Raw genomic sequence first — 12,562 nt, forward strand, 5'->3', positions numbered from 1 at the left:
TGTTATTATTCAAATTCAACGCATTGTCGGATATGATTCTTTCAGGCATCCCATATTGAAAAATGATATCCTTTTTCAAGAATTTACTAACTGCCGATTTCGTGACATTTGCATATGAAGTAGCTTCCACCCATTCAACGCCTTCGGTGATATTGGCCCAATAACATCCATGCCCCACATGGAGAACGGCCACGGAGCAGTCATAACGTGCAGAGGTGAGGGAGGTACATGTATCTTAAGAGCATCTACACATCCGCAAATGCCCAATAACATCCGCAAATGCCCTCATGGACTTCTTCCAGGATCTTTCTAGCTTCCACGGCATCTACACATATTAACAGCACCTGATCTTTTCCTCTCTTGTACAACGCTTCCCCATCTAAGGCATATTCAATGGCTATTCGTCTCAGAGTTCTCTTGTCATTCTCCGTTGCTTGACTAGAGTACTCCCAATTCTTCACATACTGTAGGATACTCATCTGAATAGGCCTCATTACTTCTAATCTGTTTACTTGAATCAACGAAGCTAGAGTAGCTAATGTATCAGCCATTTGGTTCTCCTCTCGTGGGAGATAACAGAAGGTGATATCGTCAAACTCATCAGCCAGTTCGAGGACTAGCTTTCTATAACTGATTAACTTAGGGTCTCTAGTTTCCCATTCCCCTTTGAGTTGGTATATCACAAATGCGGAATCCCCACACACTCTTAGCATTTTGATGTTCTATTCAATAGCTGCACGAATGCCCATAATACATGCTTCATACTTTCCCATATTATTTGTGCAATCAAAGTCCAACTTGCTAGCCACAGGGTAATGATCTCCACTCAGGGATACCAAGACTGCCCTAATTCCATTACCCATAGCATTTGAAGCTCCGTCGAAATTTAATCTCCATACGTGATCCCTTTGAGTATTTTCTTCAGTGTTTGCCACATACATCAAGTCATCGTTTGGAAAATTGAAGTTTAAAGGCTCATAGTCCTCCAAGGCTCTACTAGCTAGGAAATCAGCTATTGCACTCTCTTTTTTGGCCTTCTGACTTACATATACTATGTCAAATTCAGAGAACAGGATCTGCCATCTAGCCATTCTCTCGTTTAAAGCAGTTAATTCCATCATATATTTTAAAGAATCCAACTTTGAAATCAGCCAAGTCGTATGATACAACATATACTGCCTTAGTCTTCGTGTTGCCCAGATTAAAGCACAACACAATTTCTCAATTGATGAGTATCTCATTTCATAACCAGTGAATTTCTTGCTGAGATAGTATATTGCCCTTTCTTTCTTTCCCGTTTCGTCATGTTGGCCCAAGACGCATCCCATGGAATTGTCAAACACCGTTAGATACAATATCAATGGCCTATCTGGACTAGGCGGTGATAGTATTGGAGCAGTAGCCAAGTATTGCTTTATCTTGTCAAAAGCTTTCTGACATTCCTCTTCCCATTCTTCCGGATTATGTTTCTTCAGAAGACAAAATACTGGATCACATTTCTCAGTCAATTGTGAAATGAACCGAGCAATGTAGTTCAACCTTCCTAGGAAACCTCGGACCTCTTTCTAAGTGCTTGGAGGAGGCAGATCTCGTATTGCTTTAACTTTATCCGGGTCAATCTCAATCCCCTTCCTACTGACTATGAAGCCCAACAACTTTCCTGATCTGGCTCCAAATATGCATTTTGCTGGGTTGAGCTTGAGCTGAAATTTTCTCAATCTTAAGAATAATTTCCTCAATACTCGGAGATTATATTCTTCAGTTCTAGATTTTGCAATCATATCATCAACATAGATCTCAATCTCTTTATGCATCATGTCGTGAAACAGGGTGACCATTGCCCTTTGATACGTTGCTCCCTCATTCTTCAATCCAAAGGGCATTACTTTGTAACAAAATGTTCCCCATAGGGTAATGAATGTGGTTTTCCTCATATCTTCAGGATGCATCTTTATTTGATTGTATCCAGAAAAGCCGTCCATGAAAGAAAATAATGAGTAGCCAGCTGTGTTATCTACCAAAGTGTCAATGTGTGGCAACAGAAAATTATCTTTTGGACTAGCCTTATTCAAGTCCCTATAATCCACGCACATTCATACCTTTCCATCCTTTTTGGGAACAGGGACGATGTTTGCTACCCATTCTGAATACTTGACCTCTTGTAAGAACCCAGCATCGAACTGCTGTTTGACCTCTTCTTTTATTTTCAACACAACATCAGGTCTCATTCTTCTGAGCTTCTGTTGAACTGGTTTACAATCTTCTTTTATAGGTAAACGATGTACCACAATGCTAGTATTTAGCCCTGGCATATCCTAGTATGACCATGCGAAAACATCTTTGAACTCTCGGAGTAACTCAATGAGGTCATGTTTTGTCTTTGTGGTAGTGTGAGTCCCAATTTTCACTTCTTTTCCTTTTTCTAGGCTCACAATTTCCAATGATTCCTTATAAGGTAGGATTAGTTTATCCTCTTGTTCCACCATTCTCAACAAGTCCAGAGATACACCACAGTCTTCGTCATTTTCAAAGTCATGAGATTCCTCCAAACACATGTCTTGCTCGAAAAGAGCTTCCGTGTTTGAAACAGCATTACTCATGTCATTGATATTTGAGGACCTATAGGGATACACCAAAGAATATAAAAATATATATAAATTTAAGAATAATTATTTGTTCAATAAGGTTATAAATGACAGAATCATTTGGCAGACAATCAATCAAATGGAAAATATTTACTTGCCTGGAAAGAATAAAAGAATAATTGCTCGAAATGAATGCAAAGATGTATTTTATTAGAATAATGATATTCAGACTTAAGCCTATTTCACAAAAGATTTCCTATCATTCTTAGGCTAAAACAAAAAGAATATTTTGAACATTACTCTGAATAAGCTCTAAAGACTACAGGTATTTCTTCCACAGTCTAATTGTTTAGCTCACTCCCAGGTTCGTAAGGGCAAATCTCCAACAAGGTTCTTCTTTCAGCTGTCTTTATAGCATTGATATGAACATTTTCCAACATCTCTTCAATGCCTTACCTTCTGGACACCCCTCGCTCAGGGTAAATAAACCCACCCGACACAAAGGATTTAGATATGTCGGGGAAGGTCAAAGGCTCCCACTTGACTTCCTCCCCGCTTAAACGTGCCCTTCTTCTCTCCTATCTTTTCTCTACTTCTTTCCTCTTTTGCTTTATATCTGGCTTGTAACCTAAGCCAAAACGATCAAACTTTCCCTTCAGCATGGGTGCTTTAATCTTTCCTTGAAGGTACTTTCCCAACCCTTTCCCTGGCGAAGCTCCTCTTCCTACCATCAACTGTAGATCCTTCTCGTAGTCTTGGATATATTTGGTACCGAAATTCTATTTCCCTCAGCGATAAAATTTGCGTTCACAAATTCCAAAGACCGGAAAGAACATTCCATTGCCTCATCATTGGTCTCTACATAAGGTGCATCACCCGTTACCATCGCAATGATATCCTCCTACGCACTTATTGTTACCAATCGACCCTCTGATATTAGCTTCACCTTCTGATGTAACGATAAAGGTACTGCCCCTGCTGAGTGTGTCCACGGTCTCCCCAATAAACAGTTGTAGGATGGCTTAATATCCATTACTAGAAAGTCCACCTCATAAGTAGTTGGGACAATCATTAGTGGTATTTCAATTCTTCCTATAACCCCTCTTTCTGTTCCATCAAATGCCCTTACTATATTCTAGCAAGCTTTCATATGTGAACTGTCCACAGGTAGTCAATTAAGAGTGGACAAAGGCAATACGTTCAATGCGGATCCATTATCGATCAAAACCCCCGGTAATGTGTCCCCCCGACATTGGGTAGTAATGTGTAGAGCTTTAGTAGAACCCCTACCTCCAGATGGTATTTCATCATCATTGAAGAAAATAAAATTGTCAGCACTTATATTATTGATCAACTGATCCAACTTATTGACTGAAATGTCATTGACCACATATGTTTCATTTAGTACCTTCATCAGTGCATTTCGATGTACTTCTGAGCTTAAGAGCAAAGCTAAAACTGAAATACGGGCTGGCTGTTTGTGCAATTGCTCCACAATACTGTATTCGCTATGTTTCAAGAACTTCAAGAATTCCTTTGCTTCTTCTTCTTTTATTGGTTCATTAACCAATGGCTCAGATTCCATTGCCTTCCCTTTCCTCTGTTCTACCATCGGAGTCTTTTCTCTTGGCAATTCTGCTTGAGTGTCATAACACTTCCCATTACGTGTATAAGAACCCCTTTCTTGATATTCTTTTACCATATTGCCCTCAACTTCTTTTCCTGGGATTGTCACATTACATCTATAATTCCACGAGACCATTTTGTCATCCTTATATGTGAAACTTGACGGTTTTGTGATTACAATTTTTGGTGTTACATGAACCCTAGCCTCATTACTCTTAAGGCGTGAGATAATGACCATAGGATGATTTATTTTCTGAGTCCCTGTTCCCAACTCTGTAGCGCATATGCTCCTCCTTTTTTCTGCATCTTCATAGAACCTCATTTCCTTGTTATCCATCATGATTTGAACCAAAGCCCTGAATCCTTCACATTCTTGGATTTCATGCCCTGTTTTATGGTGGAATTCACAATAATTTCCCATCTCATACCCTTCCTCAAAACCTGAAATAACTAACCCTCTTTTTGCCATCTCTTTCCAGACCCATTTCGATAGAGTTTTTACTTCAGCAATGTCAGTCTTGACTTCTTCCCCTGTACATTCACTCAACATATTCACTCCTTTATCATCATGATTGGGCAACGGACTTTCTGTGCTGGGTGAGTCATCAAAATTGACAACACCCAATTTGATAAGTCCTACTACCTTCTTGAAAGCAGTATGATTCTCTATTGAGTGTCCTAAAATTCCCGTATGATAGTCACATTGTGCGTTCGTGTCATACCATTTTGGATACGGGGGTTGTAGAGGATTCAAGTAACGAGGAGCAACAACATGTGCATTAAATAAATTCTATTACAACTCTTTATATGTCATTGGAATGGGAGTGAATTGGGGCTTCTCAGTATTTTGCCTCATCCCTGATTCTTGTTTCGATAAACCTTGTTGATTAGCAACCATCTTCCTTGGTTGATTCACCGTAATTGATTTGCTGTATGCATTCACATTGTTTACTTCACTTTCTCTTTTCTTTGGAGCTGTCCTTTGATTATTCTCCCCACCATCTATTTTTCCGCTTTTAATAGCATGTTCAATCATTTCACCATTCATGATTATATCTAACAAATTCTTTGAAGCACTTCCCAACATGTGTGTAATGAATGGGGCCTTCAATGTATTGATGAAAAGCATTGTCATTTCTTTTTCCAAAAGTGGTGATTGAACTTGAACTGCAATCTCTCTCCACCTCTATGCATACTGTCTAAAACTTTCGTTTGATTTCTTTTCCAAGTTCTGCAAAGTGATTCTATCAGGCATTATTTCAGATACATGATTGTACTGTCTCATAACAGCCTGCGCCAAATCCCTCCAAGTGCTAATTTTGGTTGAGCTTAACTGGTTATACCATTTAGATGCCGCCCCAATGAGGCTATCCTAAAAACAATGTATTAATAGCTGATCATTGTTAATGTACCGAGTCATTCTCCTGCAGAACATTGTAATATGGGCTTTAGGGCAACTGGTCCCACTATACTTCTCAAATTCTGGCATTTTAAACTTATAAGGAAGCACTAAGTCCGGGACCAGACTCAGATCTTTTGCATCTATTCCACGATAACTTTCAATGTTTTCTATTGCCTTAAACTTATCTTCAATCCATTTCCATTTCTCCTCAAACTATTTTGGTAATTCTTCCTTTTCTTCATCCTTCTCAGCTACTTCATCGAAGTCCGGGACAACAAGATTAACTGGGTTCTCACCAGGGTTAGAACCTGATCCAGCTTGGGAGTTCATCGGTATTGGAATATCGGTTTGAAATCGCTGAGGCCTTATTGAAACAGAGGATCTACGCGGATGCACCTCAGTCTGAACCTGCGCATGCGGAGGTGTAAAGCCTGGAGCATAGGTGGGTCCATTCTTGTCTTCTTCATCATCATTAATCATAGGACTTTTCCCCTTATTTATTCCTTTGGTTAGTAATTGCGTCAGCTCAGTCATCATGTCCTTTTGAGACTCTAGCATCCTTTCTATCATGTTATGTTGAATTTTTTCCAATTGCTCTTTCATTTGCATCTGTAACTGATCTTGCATTTCCTTTTGAAGTCGCTCCAACTTTTCCAATCTTTGATCCATAATTTTTGACTTTGCACGGGTACTGTAGCGGTGCTTGGTTGACGAGTTTTTGTCGGTTTCCAGATTAACTGAGGCAATTTTAACTAATTAAAACACTTCTTAATAATCCTGAATGCATATTATGTCATGTAATGCAAATGCATGGAATGAATGCAAAAATGTGTCGATTCTAATCTAATTTCTTTTAGAAAACTTTATTGATAAACAAAATTCTTTATATAAAATGGATTACAAATATGGCTTTGCCCTAATGCTCAGAGTTTTAACTTCTTTTAACAATGAAGCTAACTCTTGACCCCGATCTGATTCCAACTCATACTTTATGCTTAACACATCAGCCTGAATTGCCATTGTTTGCAAATGATCAGCTACCTCCTGAATCTAAGCAATAGCCCTGCCCATAATGTAATCTCTGTTCTGAATTTGATTCTGCGAATGATAAAGTTGCTTCCTCCAACGCTCTTCATTTCCTTCCAAGAATTCGATCCGTTGTCCACAGCTTTGTAATGCGTACTCCAATTCTTCTATCCTCTTTTTCATTTCTTCAATCTTGCACAGACTTGTCTTTAATTCCACCACAGAATTACGACTTCTATAGAAAGTAAGTGATCTCTCGAGTTTCGCTATTCTAGCTTTTAAGTCCGCTTGATAGTTTTGAGTTTCTAACACCTGTCGTTCTAAGGTCTCTTTCTGAACTTGAGTCTCCCGGGACCTTTTTTCCCACCGATCGGCTTTGTCTCTTTCTTTCTGGATCTCCTGTCGCCATTACTCCGAAGTCTTTCCCAACCCAGCAGTTCTCATTGATAGTCGTAGCTTTTTGTAGTCTGTCTTTAAGCTATCCAGATCCTCCTCTACTTTATTCTTCCCTTTCTTTAATTTTTCAACTTCTAACTTTTGTACGTCAACGTCTAGCCTCAAATGCATCTTCTCTTCTTCCAACCGCTCTATTTTCTTTACGAGTTCTAAATTCCTTTTTTCAAAATCTTGTTTTATAATCTCCAACTCTGATGGGATCACTTGTAGGTACTCTTCCATTGGTCGAACACCCTCCAAGTTTAACTCCGGAATGTTATCATTAATCCTCTTACCTCGCCACTCACCGTACTTTGGAGTTGTCATTGAACCCACAGCTAGCCTTTTCATCCTATGAACCTGATTCCAAGCCTTAGAAATTTATTTCACCTTTTTCTTGTAATTGTCTCCTAGGTACGAGAACTCACATTAAGCTAAACCATACATTGCCGACACAAACTATCCTGAATTGTATTGTCTTAGGACCAGCAAAGGTGCATACCCGACGGCTCCCCAAATCCCAAGCAACGGAACCCAGTCAAAGCTTCCATAACAGTAGAGAATTCCATCAGGAATCAACCAAAGAGCTCTCCACTCCACGTCATCCTCTTGAAGATTTTGCAGAATTGCTATCAAAATTTCTTCTGATATGTCGTCCCTTCTTGGCGTAGCCACTATTTCTTTTAACGAGGAATAATGCCCAGAGAAAACCCGATACGAAACTTTGTTGACCTTCCAGAAATGAATATGGAACCAAGCTATCAACAATTGCACACAACCTATAAATCTACCCTCACTAGCTCGTCCACACACATTCAAAGATCTAAACGTTTCAGCCAAAATCGCAGGAACAGGCGTGACCCCTTTACCCAACAGATCAAAGAGATCTGAAACCGTTTTGTCAACATACCCCAATGCTCTAGGGAAAATCACTAACCCGTAGATACTCAAAGCAAACACATCGACCTTCTTTTTCCCATCAGGATGTGCTAGGATCAAGTCTCGCAAATTCCTCCATGGGATACATTTACATTCGCCCTTCTGTTTGATCCTGGTCGTGATCCATTGTTCGCTCATTCCCATAATACTCATTAATTTCTTCCAAAACACTGGGACATATGCGGCTCTGGAATATGCTTTATCAACCTGAAGCCTAGGGCAGTGCAGTAAAGCTGTATATTCCTCCACTGTAGGCACCAAATCTACGTTCCCAAAAGTAAAACAGCTATATGCAGGATCCCAATATTGAGCAAGGGCGCGAAATAGTCGTTCATCCACCTTGATGTTAAGTAAGTACGGCAAGTCCCCATAATTAGAGTAGAACAACTGCTTGGTTTCATCATTCCACCGATCCCAAATCTCATTTAACTCCTGAAGGCTATTTTGCATCACACTAATACGAATGTAGTCCCAAAGCTCTGACACATATCCCTTAGCTAAACTGTCTTCTTTCTCCAATTGCACCTTCTCTGACCATATACGGTCAATGGCATTGTCTTCCACTTTATCAAGAAATTCTTTTTCCATGACAATTTTCTAATTTAGTAACTGAACTTGAATCGACACTCTTTGAGATATGCAGTGACATGCAAAAATATCAACAAAACACAAACAAGTCAGTACAACATAAAACAAAATTCAAAGCAAGTATAAGAAAATCAAGCACCTATTTGGACAATTGCTAGAGTTTGGAGTAGTTCTACATGGGTTAGGTTCTTCTAAAGTTAAGGTACCCGAACCAGCAGATTTCTCGATCTTCCCCCATTATAGGCTCATACAGACCGAGTTCAGTTCAGGGGAATACATTTCCCTATGGCTGCACGGAGATGAAAATCTCATGAAGACATAGGTACGAATGTATCCCGAAAGTGATCCACTATCCTGCACGGAGGTGAAAACCTTACGAAGGAGTAGCTTCTCACTCCCACTTAGAGAGGTAAGACCAAAATAGCCATTATGCAATATGATGCGAAGATTTTTACAAAACTCAACCTACAATAATCATATAATCAAATTCAAAGAAAGGATCGTAATTTTTTAAATCAAATTTTCAATTTTCAACGATAAGACAGAAAACAATTAATTTTACGGCTTGACTCTCTAAATACTTCCCCAGCGGAGTCGCCAAGCTGTCGAAACCTCTTTTTCATTTAAAAATAATAATGGGGATCGACTTTAAAAAATGAAAATTGGAGTCGCCCCCGATGTTTAATGAGGTGTGATCGGATCACCTTGAAAATGATTTTAGGTCTACGAATTTGGAGAAAACTGGTTCGGGAGTCGGTTACGCACGAGGAAGGATTAGCACCCTCGTGACGCCCAAAATTGGTACCGAATTGATTGTTTAATGTCTTACAGCACGTTTGGTTTGCTGTAATGGAATAGAGGCGTAATGGAATAGAGGCGTAATAACAATTCAATTATTTGGTTGAATGTAATGGAATAGAGGCGTAATAGTATTCTTGTGTTTGGTTGAATGGAATGGAGGTGTAATAGCATAAGGGAAAAAAACTAAAATGACGAGAATACCCTTAGCAGAATTTTTTTAAGTTGATGATTATTGTTTTGTTATAAAATTTTAATAAGATTATTAAAATAATATAATATAAATATTTTAATCATATTTTAACATAATTATTATTAAATATAATTTAATAAAAATATATAATTTAATAAAATTCTTAATATAATTATTCTTATATGAATTTACTAAAATCATGATATATAATAATATAAAAAAATATATAACTTACTTTATTAATTTTAAACCGCAATACATATTTAATGTGCTAAAATATCATTAATGAAACAAATAATTTAATTATTCTACAATTAAAAAAATATTAGAAGTAATAAATAACTTAAGAATTAAATTTTGCATAAACATAAATATTCATATATTTAAGAATTAAACTGAGAGGTTCGTCCATGCGAGATGGCTATGACGGAGGATCTAATAGATCTCGCATTAATTTCAAAAGAGGACATTAATATACATGGTTCTGTAGCTTGTTTATTTGCTCATCTTTGTTGCCCAGTGAAATCTTAAACCACGAAATAGTATGCTGGGTGAGATTTTCTCTCTTGAGACGTGGAATGTTGTTTTATTTTCCCTTGTATACTTTCAAATAATCATATTTCTCTGTTATTTTATATTTGGTCGATTTCTTGTCCCATGATCATCTATTTACATTTCATGAAATGATATAATCTATAGAGGATAGTTGCTTCTTCTCATTTCCCTTTCTGTTTGTTGATAGTTACTTAAAAAAGGTGCGGAGATTTATTGTGGCATTTATGAACTTCTCTAGAACTTCATCTTGCATATTTGAGCTGCTTAGAGCTAGAGCAATGTGTGATATTGATTATGTCTCCTGGCATTGGAATTACAAGTAATTTTAGTACATTGTTACAGTGCCTTAAATGGAAGTCATTACTGAAATGATGAGTAAAATATGGTTAGTACAACAATTATAAATGAAAATTTGGATTTGTATTTCTTTTTTAACAAATGACCATGCATCTTATGTGAATTTCTAGACTGACCCACAACATAGAAAGCTATACATTATTGTTTACAAGAGAGCTTGAAATATTATTAAAAAGTTGGAAACAGGTCAACAATTTAAGAGATTAAGAATGTTCAAAACAATGATTAACAACACTGCATTTAATAAATAAACATATCATGGTTAATCCCCTTCAAAGAATTAGGGATCACTTCCAGAACCCTGTTTTCCCCTAGCAACATATGCAAACTCACAAGCTCCAAACAACAAGGGACTGGAGATGTTATAGTTAGCATACTACACGCGTGATTGCAAATTTATGAACATTCAACTACAACAGTCCAGAACCTACCAAAATTTCTAAGCAAATACCTCAAAATCGATTTGCTAAATATTGGGGAAAATTTGTTTCAGGGTAGTATTGTAGTTAGGAGACTGCGCCTGCAATAAAATAGTACAGTTGATCACATATGAGAAAGGTTAGGAGAGAAGAATGACTACTAGGCCAGTATAGAAGATTGAGAAATGTCAAACGATAATCACCAATTGTGCAAATAACTCTATAGCTAAAATGAACGCAATATACCAAGGGGAGGATGATGATATAGACTTAACTGAACTCATCCCAGGAAGGTAGAAAACTAATTTAGATGGATGCCACTACTTTGGTGATCATATATTTAATCACCTACAGCTAGATTCAGATCATCCATAATTTCAACTATCAAACCATCACATTATGCGCAGATGAAAGTGACACGACTTAATACTAGCTTGAGAAGTCGATTCATTCATTATTTGCAAATTACTCAGAAGTGGTTCAATAGTTTAGTTTATATATAGATACGAGTCTCCACAGCATAAACAAGAATAATACCTAAAGTTGAAATGCAAATCTTAGCACAAACTCTTGGCCAACAGATCAAGAAAACATTTAACAAAAAGGTACCTGCTTTATTAGGCAAACAAAGACGAGAAAAACACATTGCAATGTTGGAATTGAAAAGAGAAATGAAACAAAAATTGAGATTTCGAAAAAGTACTTTACTCCAGAGGTGTCAAGCAAATATACCAAAAATAATATAAGCCAGAAAGTTTAGAAGATAATACTCAAGAGGTTTATATAAAAGTTAACAAGTGGAAAAAGACAGAAGGATTAAAATCATACCTGATGCCTTTACTACTACCTCCCCAATCACAATAGCTTACAATCAACTTTTTAAGTTGCCAAACTCCTCGCAATGCCATCTTCATTTTCAAAACATAAAAAAATTATTAACTAAGTATATGTTTAACCCCCCCTTTTTTATTTTCTAAATAGCAATACATATAAAACAAATGAATTGCACCCTTTGTTTTTGCCAATTATTTCCATAAACTTGAATATAATGCTAACTTAAATACTATAATTCAACCATAAGACATTAATTTTTCAGAAAATCTAAGAAAGTGAAATTAAATAGTAAAACTATTTTAAACAATACGATTAAATAAATACTAAACACCTCCTACAACTTAGCATTTCAACTACACAAATTCACAATGTAACCTACTGATTACAACTTCGACCTACAAATTTATATTCTACAACAAACTAAAATCCTGCTTCTAATCAACTATCCTTAATGTAACATATAATGAGGAAAAAGAAAACAATATTTCAAAGATTCTATCACAGGAAAAAAAATATATCAAACCCGAAAATTTGAACAGCATACATATAAATGGTCTTCTAAAATTAACCAGGAAAAAAGAAAACAACAACATTTTCAAACCCAATAACTTGAACCCAAAATCACCCCCAAACAATAGATTGCATGCAAAGAGATTATAAATAACAGCAGAAAAAACATAGATCTAGTAAAAAGAGACTCGAATTAGAAAAAAATTAGAAAGAAGGAAAAATAGAACAGAGAAATCAACAAGCAAGAATGCAAATAAAGGGGACATAATAATAGGCAAAATATGGGGATTTTACC

At 36.9% G+C, this 12,562-nt stretch overlaps 2 protein-coding genes across 2 annotated transcripts; both read right to left on the reverse strand.

Annotated features, from left to right (window-relative positions):
* Positions 1-245: 245 nt before the first annotated feature.
* On the reverse strand, positions 246-3,471 carry LOC128033852 (uncharacterized). Its single transcript, XM_052622250.1, has 5 exons — positions 3,358-3,471; positions 2,100-2,192; positions 1,281-1,469; positions 837-1,076; positions 246-722 (listed from the first exon to the last, which is right to left on the reverse strand). Exons 1-5 carry the CDS (start codon positions 3,469-3,471, stop codon positions 246-248), a joined length of 1,113 nt encoding a protein of 370 aa, XP_052478210.1.
* A 4,062-nt stretch (positions 3,472-7,533) lies between these two features.
* Positions 7,534-8,463, reverse strand: LOC105781464 (uncharacterized). The gene has a single exon (XM_012606007.1). The coding sequence runs from the start codon at positions 8,461-8,463 to the stop codon at positions 7,534-7,536; it is 930 nt and encodes a 309-aa protein (XP_012461461.1).
* Between the last annotated feature and the right edge of the window lie 4,099 nt (positions 8,464-12,562).

Source organism: Gossypium raimondii, chromosome 2 (assembly GCF_025698545.1).
Source record: "Gossypium raimondii isolate GPD5lz chromosome 2, ASM2569854v1, whole genome shotgun sequence".
In the NCBI taxonomy this organism is placed as follows: Eukaryota; Viridiplantae; Streptophyta; class Magnoliopsida; order Malvales; family Malvaceae; genus Gossypium; species Gossypium raimondii.

What these genes read in the sequence shown, in the direction of transcription:
- LOC105781464 (XM_012606007.1), bottom strand. Translation starts at nt 8,463, where the DNA reads ATGCAAAATAGCCTTCAGGAGTTAAATGAGATTTGGGATCGGTGGAAT.
- LOC128033852 (XM_052622250.1), bottom strand. Translation starts at nt 3,471, where the DNA reads ATGGTAACGGGTGATGCACCTTATGTAGAGACCAATGATGAGGCAATG. An exon ending in TTCCCAAAAAGGATGGAAAG is followed by an intron (nt 1,470 to 2,099) that starts GTATGAATGTGC and finishes TGTCTTCTGAAG; the next exon opens with AAACATAATCCGGAAGAATG. An exon ending in AAACGGGAAAGAAAGAAAGG is followed by an intron (nt 1,077 to 1,280) that starts GCAATATACTAT and finishes GCTAGATGGCAG; the next exon opens with ATCCTGTTCTCTGAATTTGA.